The following is a 20022-nucleotide window of genomic DNA, read 5'->3' as shown; positions in this document are numbered from 1 at the left end:
TGGCCCCTTTATCACTGGAAACCCCGAGGTCTGGGAGATGGGGAGCGGTTTGGGAGGGTGATGAGTGTGTGTGTATGTGGCTGTTGGACTAAAGCGAGCTCTGACCCTGGCTGGCTGGGCTGCCTGGAGCAGGGGCTGTAGGAAAAGCGTTTGGGTTTAAGATTCAGCAGCCGGCCATGCTGACCTGTGGGCGTCCGCAGAGGAACCTGGGTTTTAAAACTTCCCCCAAATACTGTGTGCAGCAGCCAGGGCTATGGGTGCAGGAGCTGCTACTTCTAATCCCACTGCCAGGGCCCGTCTCCAGCCGCCTCCGTGCCGGGGAGCCTCGACTCCCGGGGCAAGGAAGTGGGATGGGGCCGGGGGAGGCCCCCAGGGTCCCGGTCCGAGGGGCCGGGAGGGGACTTCTCCATGGCCCCGTGGGTGAATTCTCTCTGGTCAAAGCATCCAGCTCTAGTTTCACAGAGCGAGCGCTGGTGCGTTCAGCAGTGCTCCCGCAGTGCCTCTGCGCCTGGGCAGGGGGTTACAGGGCTTATATTTTCAACTGGAATTTTTTTTTGAGGGGAGGCTGTTTGGAGGATCAGCATGGGAGGGGAGCGGCGCTCAGCCCTGCGGCGTCCTGAGCAGGACAGGGCTGCCCGGGGGCAGCAGCCCCGGCGCTTGGGGACAACGCGGCCGCCCCTGCCCCTTCCTCTCGGCACAGGGGGGGGGGTCGCGGCCGCCCCCTCTCTCCCTCTCTCTCTCCCTCTCTCTCTCCCTCTCTCCCTCCCTCTCCCCCTCTCTCCCTCTCTCCCTCTCTCCCTCTCTCCCTCTCTCTCTCTCTCCCTCTCTCCCTCTCTCCCCGCTCCCCCAGCCCCGCGCGGCGCTGCAGGTCCCGCGGCGGGCGCCAGGGGGCGCTGCGGGCGCGGAGCGGGCGCGGGGCGCGGAGCGGGGGCGCAGCCGGGCCGGGGGCTCCGCGCTCCGGCTCCTCCGCGGCCGCGACCCCCCCCCGCAACCCTTCCGCGCCCCGCAATCCCATGGTGTCGGTCTCTCGGCCCCGGGAGAAGGGAAGGCTGCGCTCCCACGGTGATGCGCGGGGCTGGGAAGGGGGGTTTTGTCCATGTGTTGATGTGGGGAGGTCCCGGGGATGCTGGGGGTGCGGGGGCAGAGGGACGGCTTCATCTGCGGGATTTGCGCTGCATGCTAGGAACTGCGCGTTGTGCACAGAGTTAAAAAAAATAATAATTCTCCCCTCCTGAGGTGGCCGGGGGGTGTTGAAGGGGTGCGGAGCGGCCCCGGCTCGTTCCTGTGGGGTAAACGAGGGGAGGAGAAAAACACATGCACAAAAAGGGGGAAAAAAGGAAAACCCGCCCGCACCACCCAGCGGCCCCGCGCGGGGATAACAAACTCCAACTTAAAAAAACTTCCCGAGCGCGTCGGGGGGCGCGGAGGAGGCGGCGCTGCCCAGGTGCGGGTCGAGGCAGGGCCGGGGGGTCCTGGCTGCTCCCTCCGCCGCGGGGCGCGGGGAGGGGACCCCGGCTCCGGCCCCTTCCCCACCGGTCCCTTCCCCACCTGGGACTCGCTTTGCGCGGCACAGCCAGACCTAAGGGGGGGCTTTTGTTGCATCCTGGCAGCCGGGGGGGCTGCGGGTGTGTGTGTGTGGGGAGAGGGTGAATCTGGATGGTGTTGGGGAGGAGACAAAGGGGTTTTTCCGAGGCCGGGGGGTACACGGCGAGAGAGGGGGCGGGCGGAGTCGGAGTTTCGGTAAAGGCTCCCTGGTGCAGAGGGGAAGCAGTGGCTCAGGAGAGGGGCTTCAGCGGGCTGCGGGGTGAAGGAAAGGAAGGGCACAGCAACTTTATAATCGACTTTTTATTAAGATTATAAATTTAAACAAATCTGAACAGTTTTACCCGGTGATATACAATTCCATATGCACAAAAATACAGGCTTACAAACAAAGAAAAAGGAGCAGAAAAAAAAGAAGACCCCAACAGACCGTTTGGCAAAGCATCCTCAGTTACACACAGTGCTGATACCGTGAAGTTGGGAGTGGGCAAAAGAAAGAGGAGGGGACGACGACCAGAAAACCCACCTTTTTACAACAAAAGGTTTTTCTTTAAAAAAATAATGTAAAAAAAAAAAAAATCAAGAGACTCTACAGGAGACAAATCTCTTCACAAGACCAAACACTGCTGGTTTTACGATTGGGAAGGCTGAAACCAGAACAGTTAAACTTAAGAAAAAAAAAAAAAAGGGGAGAAAAGAAAAATAAAAAGGGGTCAGACCCGACACACACATTGGAGACGTGAGTCGTGTTACACGGGTACCTGCGGCATCACAAGCACACGCCGAGGCGGAGGCTCCGGGCTGCCGGGGGTGGCTCGCCCCCTCCCCGGCGTGGCGAGGCGCAGCCCGGAGGGACCCCCGGATCCTGGTTTTCCCCTTCCCACATTCAGCTCTCAGAACCCTCCAGCGCTCCCCTGGCACAAGCGGTGGGAAGAAGTCACATCGCACACGTTTCTTCTGGGTGGAAAGTTGAAGTGTTTTCATTTCTGCCTTTTTTTTGTTCTTTTAAATATATAAAGAAACGCACAAAAGCCACGGGGCAGCAGCGGCTTTCCCCTGTCCGCACCCTGAAACACACCGAGCCGGGGGCGGTGGGACCCGCGGGGCGGCCCGGGGCGGGGAGCGGGGCCGGGGGCGCTCCCGCCGCGGGGTCCCGGGGCCGGTGCCGGCTCTCACGTGGCGCTACCGGCCGCCAGCACCGGCCCCAGGAAGCCCGCCGCGAAGAGAGCCCGAGCGGACACAAAGAGGATTATTTAAATAGGTGCCTCGTTGTTTTTTTTTTTTTTTTTTTTTGTTGTTGTTTGTTTTGTTTTCGTTTGTTTGCTTGTTTTTGTTTTTTTTTTTTTCCCTCTCATCTCTGCAAAAATAAAGTCCCAAGATCTCAGATTTTTTTTTTCTTTATTGTACAATTTATAAAATACTAGCGCGGCTCAGCCCCCCCGCCTCCCCTGCGCACCCCTCGGCACCCCCCCCTCCCCTCGCCCCAACCCCCCTCCCTGCCTTTGTTTCAGGGTCCCCCCTCCGGAGCCGCCGTCCCTCGGATCGCACCCCCGTTTTGTCAACAGCCCCCCCACACCCCGTCTGCTCCCCCACTTCTCTCTAAAACGCGACGATGGCCCGAGTCCAGGCTCCCAGGCTCGCCAGCGCCTGCTTGCTGCACAGCTGCCCGTTGAGGGGCTGCTCCGAGTCCGCCTGCTGCCGGCTCACCAGCCCCGTGAAACCGGAGCCGAAGATGGAGATCAAGTTGGAGATGTTGGAAGAGTCCTGGGGGTGCTCGGCGCTGTACTCCTCGAAGCGGGCGCGTTTGGTGCACGGGGCGAAGGGGGGGCCGCCCGCCACCCCGCCTCCCCCCGGCTCCCCTTCCTCCACCCCCTCCTCTTCCTCCTCCTGCCCCGGGTAATACTTGCGCTTGGTGCCGGGCGCGGGCGGCGGGGAGGCGAGCCCCGGTGCCGGCTGGCAGCAGCAGGGGCACTGCGAGCAGCAGTCCTGGTGCAAGTACCCGTTCTCCACCGTGGTCACGACGTGAGTGTCCAAATCCAGCACCGTGGTGCGGCTGCTACAGTGCGGGGCCCCGCCGCTCCCGAAGTCACAGCCGGCGGCGTAGAGCAGCCCCGGGGCCGCGCCGCCTCCGCCACCGGGACCGGCGCTGCCGGCGGCCCGGTAGAAGCCCGGGGACGAGTCTCTGCAGGGCGCTCGCTGCATCTCCGGGGGCACCGCGCACACCGGCACCTCCAGCAGCTCCGCACCGCCCCGCGCAGCCCCGCAGCTCCGCGCCTCGCGGTCCTGCGTGTCGGCGGGCAGCGGGAGCGCCGCCAGCTCCGGCGGGGCGGCGGCGGCGGGCGGCGGGCAGGCGGGCATGGCGAGGAGCGGGGCGCCGTCGGGGTAGTGCTGCTGGCGGCGGTAGAGCTCGGCGTAGCGCTCGCTCAGGTAGAGCTGCCGGGCGTTGCGGAGCACATAGGAGACGAGCAGGTTCTTGTGGAGCTTGATGCCGCCTCGCTGCGTGCGGGAGCTGTGGATCTTCCGCAGGGAAATACTGATCAAACTCTGCGCATCGAGGGTGCACTCCATCCTCCTCCGGCCCCTCAGCATCGGCTCTCGCCGCCCGCGCAGCCAGGCACCCCGGCCCGCATCCACACGGCAGCCGGGCGGGTGCGGAGGGTCGTAAGGAAGGAGGATAAAGAGGCGGGGGGGGGAGGGAATAAAGGGGAAGGGGGGAAGGGGAAAAGGGGGGAAAAGAGCCTGAGGTCGCTGGAGAAGGGGGGCAAATAGAGAGGGGTGTCTTCAGGGGGCGGCCAGCGGCGGGAGCAGCGCGGGCATCGCCGGGGGCTCCCGCTGCTGCCGCCGCCGCCGCGCTCCGAGCACGGACGGCGCGGGCGGGCAGCGCCACCAGCGCCGCGCGCGCCCCCGCCCCGCCCCTCCCGCGCGGCCCCGCCCCCCGCCCGCCCCTCCGCGCGCTCCCGCCCGCCCCGCCCACCCGCGCGCGGCCCCCCCCCCCCCAGCGCCCGCCCGTACCTGTCGCGCAGAGACACTGAACGCCCGCCCGCCCGGCCCCCGCCTTTTATACCGCTGCGCCGGCCCGCGAGCCCCGCCCCCCGGGGCCAGCTCTACCAATGGAAAGGCGGAGGGCGGCTTGACGGGCGGGCAGCGCGGCCAATAGGAGTGAGGCGGGCGCCTCGCGCCGTTCAAATGGTGCCGGGCGCGGCGCGGCCCGTGAGGGCGGCGGGGGCTCGGCCGGGCTGGACGAGGGACGCTGAAGGCACCGGGGGTCCCGCCCGAGCGGCGGCGGAGCCGGGGCGCCGCCTCCCCGCGCCGCTCCCCTCACACAGGTGAGCGGGGGGCGGTGCCCGCCCCAGTGGGCGGCCCCGAGCCGCCGCGGGGGCGGGGGCGCGGCACGCCCCGCCCCGTCCCGCCCTGTGACACCCCTGAGGCAGCGCGTCCCCTCGGCAGGACCCTCGGTGGTACCGGCACCGTCTGTGAATCCCATCCCCGCGGGTGCGGTGGGATGCTCCGCTCCGCTTTGGGCTGTCCTAACCCCGGGACGTTGCCGGTTCAGGTGCTAGCCGCACCCCAGTGTTGCCGGGTACCCCCGCGCCCCGACAGCCCCCGGCGGGGACACCTCTTGTGCCTGCAGAGCTCCTGCCATCACCCCGCGTTTGGAGGGGAGTCAGGGCTTTCCCCCGACGCGGGGGCAGGACCGTGCATCAGTCACTCCTCACAAAGTGCCCCAATCACACCTGGTTTTCCCCCAAAGTGAGAGCAAGACCGCGCTCAGGTTAATTATGGGCTAATTAAGGCCTTCCGTCCCGCCTCGGGGCACACGGCAGTGTTGGCTCTGCAGGGCAGCGCAGCCCCTGCTCTACCTCGCTGAAGGGTGTGAGGGGAGGGGTCTGGGCTGGTCCCTGGGGGGTTAGGGACTGCAGGGCCTCAGGGCTGGGTTTAGGGGATGCAGAGACTCAGGGGTGTCCCCACGTTTGTCGCTTAAAAGCTCCAGTCACCGAGCGACCCAACAACTGCGCCCGGGGAGCAGTAGCAGGCAAACTGGGGTGAATGATACTCTGTGCTTTCCCAAGCTCCCGTAAGATGCTCTTGTTCCTTGTTCATAACAGAAAAAGTGATCACAACCCTGTCCAAAGAGGTGGCTGTGGCTCAAGGCTGTGGGTACAGGCAGTGTTGGAGATGGGGGTTGTGCTGTGTCCGTCCTCTCCTCCACCAGGATCTCTCCCTTGCAATTCTCCCTGGCTGCAAGTTGGCTTTTCCAGGGCTGTGGCTGCACAGCAGCTGGAGGTTCAGGAGGTGATAACTGGAGCTGGTCTGTGCAGATACTATGGGATGCTGTAGGATTAGGTTTGGACACAATGTATAGGTCAGTGCTGAACTTTGGGTGCTTTGGTGTCTTGAGCCAGGTCTTGCTGCTGCTCAGTGAGATCAAAGGCTCTGCCATCATGGGCTGTTGGGGTTGGTGCTTGTGGACTGAGCCACAGCTGCAGCTCTGCAGCATTTTCTCTGTCCTCATGGGCACTGAGGAACCAGGGCAGCAAGCACTGCTGCTGCCAACCTGTGCCATATCCTCCACCCAGCCAGTGCAGGCAGTGATTTCTTCTCCTGCTCAGCTGGCATTTGCTGCTCTCTGGCCCATCTCCAACTGTAAAACTCCAATTTAAGTGGTCCAGGCTAAGAGCTTGAATTGCCCATTGGCCAACTATGATGGGGTGGCTTGGGCAGTGCAGATGGGGCCAGGCACAAAGCATTGCCCTGGCAGACACCCTCTGCCTCGAGCTCCTGCTCACCTTCCCACCTATGACTTGAGCATGGCCTCAGGACACTGCCCAGTGCTGGCCCTCTGCTTTTTAATCATCGAGTGACCCAGCTGGCCTCAAGTTGTGGATTTCAGTGAAGGGTCAGGTTTTGCAGAGCTCTGCTCACAGCAGTGCTGGGTTTATGGAGCTGCAGAGGGCTGTGCATCTTCGGGGCTGGTCGGGCACCGCGGGGCAGCCCTGGATGCAGGAGCTGCTGCTGTCTCTGGCTGTCAGAGAAGTGCCCTCTGCTGTAACTGCCTGAGAAGCTTCGTGGCACCAGGAAAACCCGAGAGCGCAGCAGGAGCCTCTAGGAGATGAAGACGGAATTAAAACTTTAATCTTATTTAGACTCTGGGTAATTAATATAAAGGCTGTAAAACGTGGGCCTGATCCTGGCGCTGGCTGCTGGGCACCGTGCTGTGGCCGGCAGGGCAGCAGCAGCTGCAGGCTGGCTCTCCTCCCCAGCTGGCTCTCCTGGCAGGTGCCAATGTTTTGTTTGCAGACACGGTGGCTTTAATCCTGGAGCTGGGATGGGCTGTGCACTGCAAGAGCCACGCTGCTTCAGTTTGGCTTGTGGACTCCAAAATCTCCCAGAGACAGGAATCTGGCTGATACCTGTCTTGGCACATGATTGCAAGCTCTGTTTTTCTAAAGAGGATAACGAGTCCTGTCCATTTTCTGGCTCTGAAGCAGCAAGGTGGGGCAGGATGGGTTTGGTGCTTGCCTTTCTCAGGAAAACCTGTGTGTCCTGTCCAGCATCCCTATTCCCTGGTGTTGGGGTTTGGGTGCCCTTTCCATGGGTAAGGCCCCTAAGGACCCTAGTGCTGCAGTGGACAGTTAATGTAAAACCATCTTGGTTAAATGTAATTCCAACTTTTACCTGGCCTTTATATGGTGAGGACCATTATTTCCCCAAAGGAGAAGAGAATGGGCCCAGGATTTGCTCTCTGAAGTGCTGAGCTATCCATTTTCTGGTGTAGATGATGCTGGTCCTGGGGACTGCCTGTGATGTGGGCATTGTGAGGCTGCTCCTGGGCTGGGATGGTGCAGCTGTACCACACCTGGTCCAGCCTTGCTGATGTCCTGGTGCCAGGGCTGGTTTTGCAGCCGTCGATCCTGCAGCAGGATCCAGCAGCAAAACCTGGCGGTCCGCTGCTCTCAGCTGCAGAGTAAACAAGCTGGCAAGAGAAACCATTTTGCTTCAGCTAGTAGGAGAAACCCTTTTTAGGTAGCACTTCCAACTGGCAATGCTCTCCTTCATTAACCCCCTCCTTCCCTTTCCAATGAAACGTGAATTTGCAGTGATTGGAGATCAGGCACTTGCCAGTGCAGCTTTGCCACCCAGAGCAACGAACACAGACGTGAATTTACTGCTTGATCTCATAATTTCAGTGCAATTAGACTGGCTGCTATAAAGCAATTTCCCCTTGAGCCTCAGAGTCCTGGGCCTGGGCACTGCCCAGCTTTTCTCAGACAAGGAAACGGAGGCTTTTGGGTATTGGCTGAAACATGAGTTTTTTTGGGTGCACCTGGAACTTGACTCCCTGGAGATGTGTCTAAGAGCTGGAGCTGCAAGTGCCTGGCATGTCTGAAAAGGAGCCTGCTTTTCAGGCTTACTTATTACAAGTCAGGCACCCAAAGCTAGTGGGGAAACAAGCCAGAACAAGGTTTTCAGGCTGAGCTCTTGGAGTAGGGCTGGCTTCTACCACCTTCTCCTCTGTGCTGGGCAAGCTTAATGTTGCCTGGCTCTCCAGGCTATTCTCCATCTTGAGGGGTTTTATAGGGCAGACCCACAGGTTCTGCTGCAGTGTGTGGGGAATGGGGCATGTCAGCTCCCAAAGCCAGCAGCCCTTGGAGAGGCGTATCCATCTATATTGATTGAGCGGGCTGTGGGTAGGGCTGTCACCTCGCTGTAGAAGCTGTTAGCTCTTTCTCTCAGCTTTGGTATCACAGTCAAATACTTTGTATAAAATCCTGGAGAAAAAGGGATTGAAACCATACTGAAAAAGCATCCATTGAATTATCTGTTCTCCATGTTTTTAGGTGGGGAGCTGTAAAATGCCTCCCAAGTGCCATTGTGGCACTGGGCATGGATGACATGCTCAGTGTTTTGATTTGGTCTGCTTCTCTCTAAATTCACCTACTCATTTCTTTTGTTCCTAGGAACCACTGTGCAGGGTATGGGTGCTTCTGTAAGCTTCCCTGTCATTGCTTCATGGCCTTTTGCTGCTGTGTGACCAAGCACCTGTGCCCCATGTGGTGCTTACAAACTCTCCTAGTGCCTACTGGAGTGTTGGGAGGTCCCTTGGATGGGAATTGTATAATTCTTCTTTTGACTTATCCTGGAAGGATGGAATTGAAGAGGTCATTGCTGCCAGGATCCTACTGCTGATCCTCTTCTGAATGGCCTCTGCTTATCCTGCTGCAAGGGGGAAAATGCTGGCTCTGTTGGCCAGCTGGTGGTGTGACCCAAAGGAGAAGGGGGTTTCTGTCTGTGCTGATGTATTTTAGCCCATTGATGGCTTGCTGTGCCCACAGGTCAAACTGCAGTAGCAGATCCGTTCCTTGCTAGAGCTGAGGAGGGGAATGAGCTGCTGATGGTGTAAGCAGAGCTGTGGGTGCTCATGGAGAGGCTGCAGTGTCCTGGTTGGTTTTGGTATGATTTGTGTGGCTCATCTCATGCCCTGAACTGCTTGTGTGATGCTCTCCAGGGGCAGCATTGTAAAGCTCCTGGCACAAGCACTTCCCCATGTCTCTAACAAACCCGTCCAGCTGTGCTGGTTGCTGTTGGTGCCTTGTCTCCTTGTTTCTGGCATTTGGAGGCCACTGATTTCCGGCAAAACCATTGCAGGATGCTAAAGCTGCAAGATAATGGTGTGTGGCAAGCTCGGGAGCTGCTCTTTTGGGAAGAGGGGATGAAGTTGGGGTCTACTCCTTCCCATGAGCATTTCACACCTTGGACTGGGTGCTCCCCTGGGCCCTGCCAGCCAAGGAGCTCATTAAACCTCCCTGACAGATGTGGTGCTCATCCTTCTCCTGGGGTCATGTGGTATCCTGGGAGTTCCTCTGACACTGTGTGCTGTGTCAGGGGACTCCCTCTGGAGCTGCTGTGGGGTCTTGCTGCTGCTGCCCCAAAGCATCATTTCCAGGAACCATGAGGTGCCCTGGGCAACCAGCGCTGTTTGCTGGGCTGTGGTATCTCATAGAGACCTTATTTTAATTGTTAGGTCAGATATCCTGCAGTCTTTACTGCTGTGTAGCCAAGAGTTGATCCCTGGACTTGGTCTGACCCCGAGTTGCAGCTGTAAATGAGGCTGTGCTGGAGCACAGTCCTTACCCAAACTGGGAAGTCTGTCTCCAACACCAGCATGAACGAGGGATCTTACCTGCAAATCCTGTTCCCGTCTGTCCTGGGTGGAGCAGGACAGGACTTGCTGGGGACTGAGTAGGATTTGTAATCGTGCTCCCTGCTGGCGATGGGAGCAGCAGGCTCGGAGGAGGCTGGGCATCACCTGCTATAGGGTTCTGGGAGGGGTGGAGACCGGGCACCTGTGATCTAGGGCTAATCCTGTCTGTTTCCCCTCCCATCTCCCCTGTCCCGTGGTTTACAAATATTCATCAGAGTAGGGCAGGGCCTGTCTTACCACACAGGCAGTGTCTGGTGCGGGGGACCCTCGGGTGACTCCTGTGATGGGCATTGCTCATTTCCAGTGACACGACCTGGCCAGGGCTCGGGGTGCCACGTGACGCTTGGCATTGAGGGCAACTAAACCGAACTCTCTGTTCCTGCCAAATCTGTAGGGAGGGCAGTCGGGGTAAAAACTGTAGTAACGTTGGAGCTGTGGCTCACCTGGGGAATGAACGCTGGGGTGCTGAATGGCAGTTTGGCCCCAGGCGTGGTGGGGTCCCAGTGGGGATCCCCTTCCCCGCTGAAAATGACTCCAGGAGTGCTGGAGTGCAGCGGGCGCGGGGCTCCGAAAGGGTTAATGGCTGCTCGTCTGTCATGGAACCTCCAGCCGTTCCCGAGCAGAGCCCCTCCGGCCGGTGCCCCGCGGATGGACGGGCAGCCGGCGGCAGAACTACAATCCCCGGCACGGAGCAAACCCCCGGGGTGTGCCGGGACTGGTAGTCCGGGGGCTGGCGTGGGGGTCCCCGCTGCCACTCGTGGCTGGGGCGGGGGGACCCGGAGGGAATGTGTCGGCTCGGGGAGGAGCCAGCGTGTTCACCCACTTTGTTGTTATATACCTTAAAGGAGCAGTGGCTGTGCCCGAGCGAGCTCCCTAGCGGAGCCGCGCAACCCGGGCTGTGGGCTTTTTAAAGATAAAAATCACTCGCGTGGCCTTCCTTATTAACGACATCTCCCGCTCTCAGTAACTCCTTCGGCGCCTGGGCATCGCCAGCCGGCGCGGTGCTGGGCCCGCCCGCCGTGAGGCTGCTGCGCTGCGCTGGACCGCTCTGGTCCTGCATCCCTGCCAGAGCATCCTCCTCCCGGCGCTCTCTGTCTGGGAGTCCGGAGCTGCCGGGGTGTGAGTGCCGAAACCCCCAGCGCTCTTCATGCCACGGAAAATCTATTTCCTTGCAGGGGAGACATCCCCGCTCATGGTCGCCGCAGATAAAGAGCTCTGAGAGAACTGTGGAGTAGCGACGACGTGGGCAGCGCGGCAGATTTCTCATGCCGCTGTGGCACAGCCGTGACCTGGAGATTTCTTCCTCCCTCCAGCATAATTCAGTCTAGCACCCGGTGCCTCCAGCTAAACACCCTGGCCCGGCCCTGGCATGTGCCCAGCAGACACCCACATCAAAGCCACCGCGGCTTGCCTGGCCCCTCGCCAGCAGCTACCTCTAGACAGCTTGTGCAAACCTGGAGGGAGATGACTGCGGAGCATCCAGCCCTCAGCAGCTCCCGCCTGCTGTGGGGCAGGCGCGGCTGCCTTGGGTGTGTGGTGGGAGCCACAGCTGGGTGGGCGAGCCCACACTGGGATCGTGGTGGGGGTGCCTGTGAAACATCTGTCCCAGTGAAGCTGGGCAGCTGCAGCCTGGCACTGGCTGCTTCCAACTGCTTTGTCTCTGCTTCCCTGTGCCGCTGGTCACTGCCTCCATGCCCCTCTGAGCCTCGGCAGAGGGGATGAAATCTCTCTGGCAGGTGAATGTGCTGGAGAGAGGCTGGTGGAGTGCAGCACGGGAACCTCGCTGACTGGAAAAGCAGGAATAACCACCCAAACGCAACTGGTGTGGGGGGGGACCTGTGGTGCTGCAGGGAGCTAGCTGGCAGCTGAAGTGGTTGGTGCTGGGTGATGCACTGGGGCAGGTGGCCCAGGCCTGCCTTTGCTTCCCAGGGTCACACACTGCGGTTCACACGTGGGTTGTCACCAGCATGAAGACAAGGGGAGGGCTTGGGTGGCAGAGGTGAGCCCAGGTTCTTGGCTGAGCCTTTTGCTCCTGGGCTTTTGGGTGCAGTTCAGCCTCCTCATAGCCTGGATGTTTGGCTGCTGGGGGGACTGTACTTAGTCCTTTTTCCTTCATGAGTGTGGGTGTTGGAACGAGCATTGGGAGCACATGCTCCTGCCTGGAACTGGGCTCTAACTGGTCTGTGCTATGAGTTCAGGATAGAGTCCAAAATGCTTCCAGCCTGGTGCCTGGTCTGGCATGGCTGGTAGTGGGCAAAGCTACTGGTCTTGTTCGGTTTTGGAGTTGTCTGGGTGAAATTCATACCCAGAGCAGAGGAACTCTTCCCTGGGGTGCAGATAGCCCCTGGTGCATGAGTGACATGGTGTGAGCAGAAGGGCTGAAGCCCATCAGAGCTTGTATCTGGAGAGCTCTGCTGTGCCTGGCCCTGGCTGCCCTGTGTGCAGGGACTCGTATGGTTGGGTGCTGGAGCACAACCCATGCAGCTGTGACCTCTTGGATACACTGAGAACAGCAGAAAAACCCTTCTGGGCTGCAGCAATCTCTATCACATCCTTTTCTGTGCAAAAGGAAACAGTGGAGTGGGAGAGGCTGCCTGTGGTGAGCTGCTGGCTGCTGCATCCCTCAAGGAACCTGGGCTGCAGGGAGCCCATGATGCTACTGTGCTGTGGATGCAGCCAGCCTGTTGCCTCAGGGATGCTGAGACAAGGAACCATAAGGGGTCCTGCCCTTGCTGGTGGTGCCACTTCACAGGAGTCTATGGAAGCACCAGTGCAACCTTTATAGTGAACTGTGAACAATGAGGATCCTATGGGATGCAGGGAAAATGGCAGGGGCTCAGTCTAACATCTCATGCTGTGCCTGGCTGCTCTCCAGAGCTCTCCTGTTCAGGGGCTAGGTGAGGTGGGGGGCGCTGTATACTGGGCTGAACCCTGGTCCAGTCACTCACTCCCTGTGCTCCTTAATGCTGCAATGCTGGCAAGTTGCTGTCTTGCAAACAGCTCCTGTACATGTGTGTGCTGTGCCTGGCCCAGTAGGGAACCTGCCTACAGGGCTGTGTGAACCCTGATACAGCATTTGGGGGGAAATTGTGGGCTCCACAGAGACCTGGTGAAGATCTCTGGTGGAGAAGGGCACAGGAAAGCTCTCCTACAGGCCTGTCTTAGCTTTGTTCATTATTTCTTTTTGCATTTCATCCCTTGCCTGCCATTTGGAAGCCTCCTACCAGCAGCCTTACAGCTGCCTAACACATTGTGATGGTTGTGTTGCAGCAGGTGCCTCTAAGGAGCCCTGAACTGAGGTTGCTGAGGTGTGCACCCCTCCACACCCCCCAGCCTGATTGCTTCTGACATAGTCGTGCTCAGACTAAGGCTGAGCCTGGACCCTTCCTGTCTGATGTTGGAGCAGAAGCCCCAAAGGGTGAAATGCAGCTGCTGGAGGAGGCAGCAAGAACTGTGGATTGGGGGTCTTGGAAGTGAAGCTGTTTGCAAACAGCTCCTGGGCGCAGTGGCACTTTTTACACTGTGTGACTTTCCCGTATGCACAGGCATCCCCAAGGCTGAAGGGAACTTTGACTCTGGCAAGGGTAGAAATGAAACGTGGATAACATCGCTAGGCTAGCGTTGCTAGAGGAATTAAGAACCAAGCAACTGCATCCATAGGAACCTCAGTTCTTCCCTTATCCCTTTGCACATCGAAGTTAATTGCATTTCCAACTGACACATCAAGCTGTCCTGCCACGGTCGTCTGCGGCAAAGTCAGCGCATCGTGGCTGCTCTGGGATATAAACCTCACCTCTGGTGTCTCGCTCTCTTGGGGGATAATGTCTTTCCCAGGGCTGTTTGTGGTATGGTCAGGTCTTAAGAGCCCAGGGCTCAAGCTGAGTTGTCTTGTCAGGTCTTTACGGGTATCTCTTGAAGGTGAGACTTGTCAGGCTTAAGCAATGGATGAAATTTTTTTAATGGGTGTTCAGCAGCCACTGTGGAGATGCTTAAGGGCATAAATTTTTTAAGAGCATAATGGATGTTAAGCTCTCAAAAATAAATCCTAAGTCTCTCTAGCCTGTGTTTCCCAAGGTATTGGCGGCTAGCTTAAAATGAGAGAGCAAGCGAAATGAAATAAAAGGCTTTTAGATGGTGCAGATCACCAGTGTGGAGCTTCTACTTTCTTTGTGAGTCTGAGTTAGCACTTCAGGATGCTGAGGGTCAGGACGGGGAGGTCTTAATTCCTGGTTGGTGCTTTGGGGACCCAGACTGGAAAGTAGCATTAAAGGTTTTCTCCACAGCAGGAAGACTGGTAGGGCAGAGTGGGCAATGCTCGGTGCTCTGGCCCAGAAGACTTAGTGATGGCAACCAGAGAGATGGAAGTTCTCTTGATGAAGCAGAGCCAACAAAGTCTGGGTGTGGGAGATGGGCTGGTGCCTTCCTCCTTCGAGCAAGAGGCAGGAAGATCTGGACAGAGCAGCTCTGCGCAAACAATTCCAGGGAGATGACAATGAAGCTGTGAGGGCTTCTTCTTCCACCCAGCCCAGATGAGCTTTTCCCGTGGAAGTGACAACCCTGTGCAGGGATTTCACCCAGTCCTTGTTGCACAAGGAGCTGGGACAGCAGGAAGATGTTCCCTGCTGGCTGGTGCAGTACCCCAGAGCTGGGAAATGGAGAGGAACTGGCTTCATCCTTCCCCAGCCACTGATACCCCCAGGCTGGGAATCAGAGCCGCTCATTTTCTCTCTCCAGCCACAGCGATGGGAAGGAGGTGGAAGAACGCTGTGCTGGCATGGGCAGCACTGTCGAGGTGCCAGGAAGTGACAGCCCAAAACTTGTTTGATGTTGTTTTCTTCTCCCACCACTGCAGAAGGGAGAACTGCATCTCCAGGAGCATGGAGCTCATGCTTGTCTCCTCCTGCCCAGAGGACATGGCTCAGAAAAAGTGGGAGCAGCCCTGATCCCATGTACAACCCTGGGAGGTGGTGTGAATGCAAACACTGGCATCCTGCAGCACTGCACCTTTGTGTTGTTCATGCCAGCTTCCCTCCCAAATATGGTTGGAAACATTCCTGCATTCCCCATAAGGTCAGCTCTGCTGTGGCTCTGCTTGCTGAGGTCAGCTTGTACCTGCTGAGGGCTTGGCCCCATTTTATAGAGCTTTTCCATGAGGTGTGCCCTGGGAATGCCCTCCCCTGGGCTGTGGTAACAGTGCTTGGAGATGAGCAGTGCTGGTGCCTTCAGGAGGCTGAGGAAGTTGAGGTGCTAGGTGATTTGCACCTGGAATTTCTGTTCCTTTCTGCTCCTTACTGGGGTTTGGAGGTAGGTGTTGACCCACTCTGAGGTGACAGGTTCAGAAACATCAAGTTGTGAGTGCCTTGGTGGCAGGAAGAAGTAAGAAAAGTAGAAGATTTGGAAATGACCAATGAGGGAAAAAAATACTCCTTGAAGTATGGGTTGATGGAGAAATGTTATCTGCTGCTTTTCTACTTCAGCCTAACCCTGTTCCTCAGTTCAGGTAGTGATTGGTGTGTAATAATGGGAATAGCAAAAATATATATATTTCTGATGTGGGCTGGGTCTGCTCAAAGGGCTGTTGTTTATAAAGTCTGACTGCCTTCCTTCATCTCAAAGGCACCTCTGGATTCTCTGTCCCATCACAGCTAAGCCAAAGGACAAAAGGCTCTATCTTCCCCTCTTCCCTAATAGCTGTGAGGATCAGGGCTCTGGCTGCTCCTCAAAAACAGAAGGTGTGTCTGCACCAAGAGCCTCTGGCAGGAGGCTGGCATGGAATGTTCCTCCTTGCTCTGTTTTGCACATTCAGATTTTCTTTCCTGCTTCTCCAGTCCTCTCTAAACACTGCTCACCCCTGCTCAGGCTGGGAGAGCCTTTCTAGGTGATTGCTGCTGGAGTGATTGGAGGTGGGAGAACATCCTCCTGCTCAGGACGAGTTTGCAAGTTCTCTGGGCTCCCTGCTGCTCTGGCTGCTGCTGCTGCCTCTTGGGGGAGGACAGGAGGGACTGAGCAGGGGGTCTCTTCTCTTTGGCACAGCTGCACTGGGGCTCTCTGCAGCTCCCGGGAACCAGGCATGGCAGCTCTTCCCCAGATGGAGGACAGGACCCTGGGGGTATTGACCGTCTGCTGCTTTGCTGCCCAGAAAAGCCTGAAGGCTGTTCAGTGCTGCTGTTCTGCATTGGATTGCACCAAGCCCCATGCTCCCCTCTGTTATCCCTGAAGATGGATGCAGATGACTCCCCTCCTGACATGTGCGTGATCTGTGTGCGCTTGGCTCTCCTCTCTTCCTAGGCAGCTGGCAGGTTATTTTTGGTTCTGGAGCGGCCCAGATCTGGTTTCTGCTGGGGTGAGTCCCTGCCCAGCACACCTCTTGCATCCTCCGGGCTTGTGGGAGGTGAGGAGCAGTCTTCCCTTGCCCACATGTCAGCTGGAGCCGGCAGGGATGCTCAAGTAGTCCCCTGCTGAAGGGCTCATCTGGCATCTCTGTGGAATGGCTGAGAGAAGGGGGCATTGGCCAGGTCTATGGGGACTCACCTGGATGTGGCAGCCTGGGAAACCTGATCTGTGCGCCTCTTTGGGAGGAAAGGGATGGGCAGGAGCAGCTGGTGTTCTCTCAGGGCTTGGAAATCCAAGCCAACACCTCATCACGTGCATCCCTCTTGGCTCACAGGCTGGAGGAACAGCATCTCCCTTCCCTCAGCTTCTGGCCTCCTGCCAGTGTCCCGCAGTGAAAGCCCCTTCAGAAGGCCATTGTAGGGGCTGAAGGGTTTTCTGGGGACAGCCCTGGGGAGATGCTGGGGACCTCCTGCCCTGCGTCTCCTTGGGAAGGCCTCACTTGCAAGGCTGTTCCTTCTCTTATGCTCCGTGCAACTTCAGCACTGTCTTAAAATCAAGGTTTGTCCCAACAATCGTGGAGCAGGGCTTTGTTCCACTGTAACAGGCTACTGCTCAAAGCATCCTCTCCTCATCCACATGGGATTTTCGGAGGTCCCTGCTTACCTGTAGGGGACAGAGAATAAATGCAATCAAATTCATGTTTTTCACATGTTAGACACAGGCTGAATATTTTCTGGCACCCTGGGCTGTGTGGGAAAGTGAGGCTGCTTGTTTCTCTGTGCCCAGATGTCTCTGTAGGCTGGTGGAGCTGAGCACCTTGCTGGAGGTGAACATCTTGGTGGAACTGAGCCTGCAGGAGGTATTTTGAGAGCACGTATCCATAGTAGATGTGTGTCCCCAACTGCATTGCTGGTGCTACGTACAGAAATCATTATTCAAGGCTTTTAGTAGGCTGGTATCCTGTTTATTCCAGTATTTGATCCTATGCTCCATACAGGTGCTCGAAAGCCTGTGTGCCCAGCAATGGAGGTGGGGTAAGAGCCCCTCCCCAGGCAGTCCTGGCTGCCATGGCTAAGGATACTGCAACCAAACAATGCTGAGGAGAGTGAGACTAAAATCATGGTGCATATACTTGTAAGGTGGTGGCTCCAAGTATTCTTGCAGGTCAGCTGCTGCCCTGATGTATTCTGGGCACCACCAGAGGCTGCAGCACTCCCTGTCCAGTGCTTCCCATCCTCAATGGCACAGCTTTTTCTCACTGAAAACTGTGTCCTTTTCTCTGGGGAGGGAGCATCAACACACCTCCCACGCTCCTGCTCATCCCCTTCCAACAAAATGCTGCTCTGACGTTTCTCTCTGCTCCTGGCAGGGAGTGAAGCTGTTTCCAATCCTTGACTGGGGCTCGTGGTGTAAGTCGACAGGTCTGGGCTCTTGTGCACTGAGCATCCTTCTTTTCTGCTCTGTGTTGGGTTTCTGACTCACTTCTCAGGACCTGAGAGCCTGTCTCCTAACTCTGCAAGACTGGCTCCTGCCAGCTCTTCTGTGGGAGAGCTCATCTCCCCATGAGGTGAGGGTCTTATGCTACCGAAAACAGAACCAAATCAGCTGTGAATAGGCTTTAACTTACTATTCAGGAATACAATAGAAAATCAAAGAGATGCTACATCTCCTTTGACTGTCTGTGTGCCTGGTTTCCTTTGTTGCAGGTGACTGAAAGAAAGAAAATAGGTTTGTTATGAAAGCACCAGGTCCAAACTGCCCTGCTCTGGCAATCTGGAAACCAGGAGATGTAGAGATGCTGGCTTGTGTGGACCAGGGCTGCTGTGGGTGGGACCAACACAAGGCTGAGACTGGTGGCTCTGTTGCCCCAAGTTGGCTCTGCAGGGTGCAAAGAGCAGCTGAGATCTGCACAGCACAGTATTTTTTATGTGGGAGGCTTTGTCCAACCTTCATCCCTGCCCAATCCCTTGCAGAGGACAAGCTGCCTCCTTGTGCCTCCTGCTTTTTGGCTGTACAACATGGAGCACATCTTCTGCCCCTGTGTTGCTGGTCTGTGATCTGTTTCTTCCTTGGTCTGGCTAGTATGTTGGTGGGCACAGCTTTTGGCAAAAAATAACTAGACCAAGAGCAAAATTCAAATGCACAAAGCAAAGTATTTACTGTGAGGAATCCTAGGGCTGTTCTGTGCCACCAAGATGTCTCATGGGATGTGTGGTAGGGCTACAGAGCTACTGTCAGGAATGTGGTGCTGAGCAGGGAGAAGGTAAGGGGTCCTTCCTACAGAGATGAATTCCAAGGATGCTGCTTTTAGGGTGGGCTTGTTGGCAGGGGACTAAGTCTCAGCCCTGCGCCCTCCCTCAAGCAGTGCTCCACGTCCAAACCCTTCTCTCCTCTCTGCCTTAGCTGGTGCACAAACCATGGACAGCCCAACAGACGTCCCCTGCTGCACCGGGCTCGGGAGGGGAGGCAGCAGCGTGGTCCATCCTCGGCCCCACGCGAGCTCCTGCCAGCCCCGGGTGTGGGTGCGGGCAGCAGCCTGTGGTTAGGCAGCGCATTGGACCTGAATGCAATGTGAACTCAGGCTTCCCTTTTGAAGTTTGACACCCGGGATTTTCCCCACCCACCAGGAGGACTGAAGACAAAAAAGAGCAGAAAAGAAAAAGGGGGTGGAGGGGGGAAACCCTCTTTAAACTGTTGGTGAGGGCATGTCAAAGAGGCTGAAGCTAAAGGGGCTGTGGGGGAGGGCTTGGTGCGTGTCTATCTGGCCGGCCAGCTCTGACTCACCAACATGTGCAGGTACAGCCCTGCTGCAGCCGTGTTTTGGGTTGAGCCTCGCTCGCCTGGTGATGCCGAGAGGGGTTTGCAGAGGTAGGAGGGAAGCAGAAGAAAGGGAAGAGCTTGGCAGTGTATGTTGGCCCCTGAATTGTGTCCCCTCTCTTGGCCCTTGCAGTCACTCCCTCTTCCCAGCTGCATCCCAGGCTTGGAGGAATCAAGAAAGGTCCATCCAACCCTGGGGGAATCAAGAGAGCTGGGATCTGGCCCCACTGATGTAAGGGTTGCAGGATTAGGCTGCCTTAAACAACAAAGGCCTTGCTCCACCTGTCAGACAGATACCCCAGGGGCAGACTGGGAGGGTGTGGAGTAGAAGCTTCTCTTTGCAGAGGTAGGATGGGAATGTTTTCTGGTCCTGCCTGTCTGGTTTAACACTCCCAGCTGGGGCTTGGATGATCCAAAAGGGAGCTTGATCTGTGAAGCAAGGCTACGACTTATTATTATTTAAAATGTCTAAAGCCTGAAGCTGCAAAGCTGTGACTTGGGCAGAGATTCACCTGATAGACTTGATTTGCCAGGGATGGAGTTATGGACAAGGGTTGGGTATGATGCCTGTTTGTGGAAGGTTGTGCTGGTGCAGCTCCAAATGAGACCTGCAAAAGCAGCATCAGGATCCCACCCCATCCCTCATCTCCACCCAGCTGTATGCCTCAGCTTTTGGTTTGAAGTCAAAGCTTTAGGAGGATGAATGTGGCTGCCTTTGGCATCCCCAAACCCAGGCTTGACTCACATGGTGTGTGCTCATCTCTCTGGAGAGAAATTGATGTTTTGTGAGTCCGAGTTTGGCCAGATGGGTCCTGGAGGATCTGCTGGACCTCACTGGAGCCCTGAGCAATGCCTGCACTGGTGTAAAGTGACACTCGGTCCAGCTTGTACTTCAGCACCATGTAGAGAGACAAGTGAAATTCCAGTCCCTAACACCATCCTCTACCTCATCCTGCGGGGTGGGAGGGGAAGGTGCTCTTGCCAGAGCTGCTTTCACCAGGAATGACCCCATGCCCACAGCAAGTAGAAGAGGGGTTTTATGACCTGATGATGTGACATGTCCCAGTGGGAACTCGCAGCAGCTCAGAAGCCACCCTTTCTGTGACTGCCCCATAAGGTTAAGCTCA

General features: G+C 57.3%; 1 protein-coding gene across 1 annotated transcript; it reads right to left on the bottom strand.

Annotated features, from left to right (window-relative positions):
- Positions 1-3113: 3113 nt before the first annotated feature.
- On the bottom strand, positions 3114-4428 carry IER5L (immediate early response 5 like). The gene has a single exon (XM_053996482.1). The coding sequence runs from the start codon at positions 4129-4131 to the stop codon at positions 3142-3144; it is 990 nt and encodes a 329-aa protein (XP_053852457.1). The 5' UTR covers positions 4132-4428; the 3' UTR covers positions 3114-3141.
- Positions 4429-20022: the final 15594 nt, after the last annotated feature.

This window comes from Vidua macroura, chromosome 21 (assembly GCF_024509145.1).
Source record: "Vidua macroura isolate BioBank_ID:100142 chromosome 21, ASM2450914v1, whole genome shotgun sequence".
Taxonomy (NCBI): domain Eukaryota; kingdom Metazoa; phylum Chordata; class Aves; order Passeriformes; family Viduidae; genus Vidua; species Vidua macroura.
The sequence above is the reverse complement of the archived record's forward strand: the minus strand, read 5'-3'. Positions and strand labels throughout refer to the sequence as shown.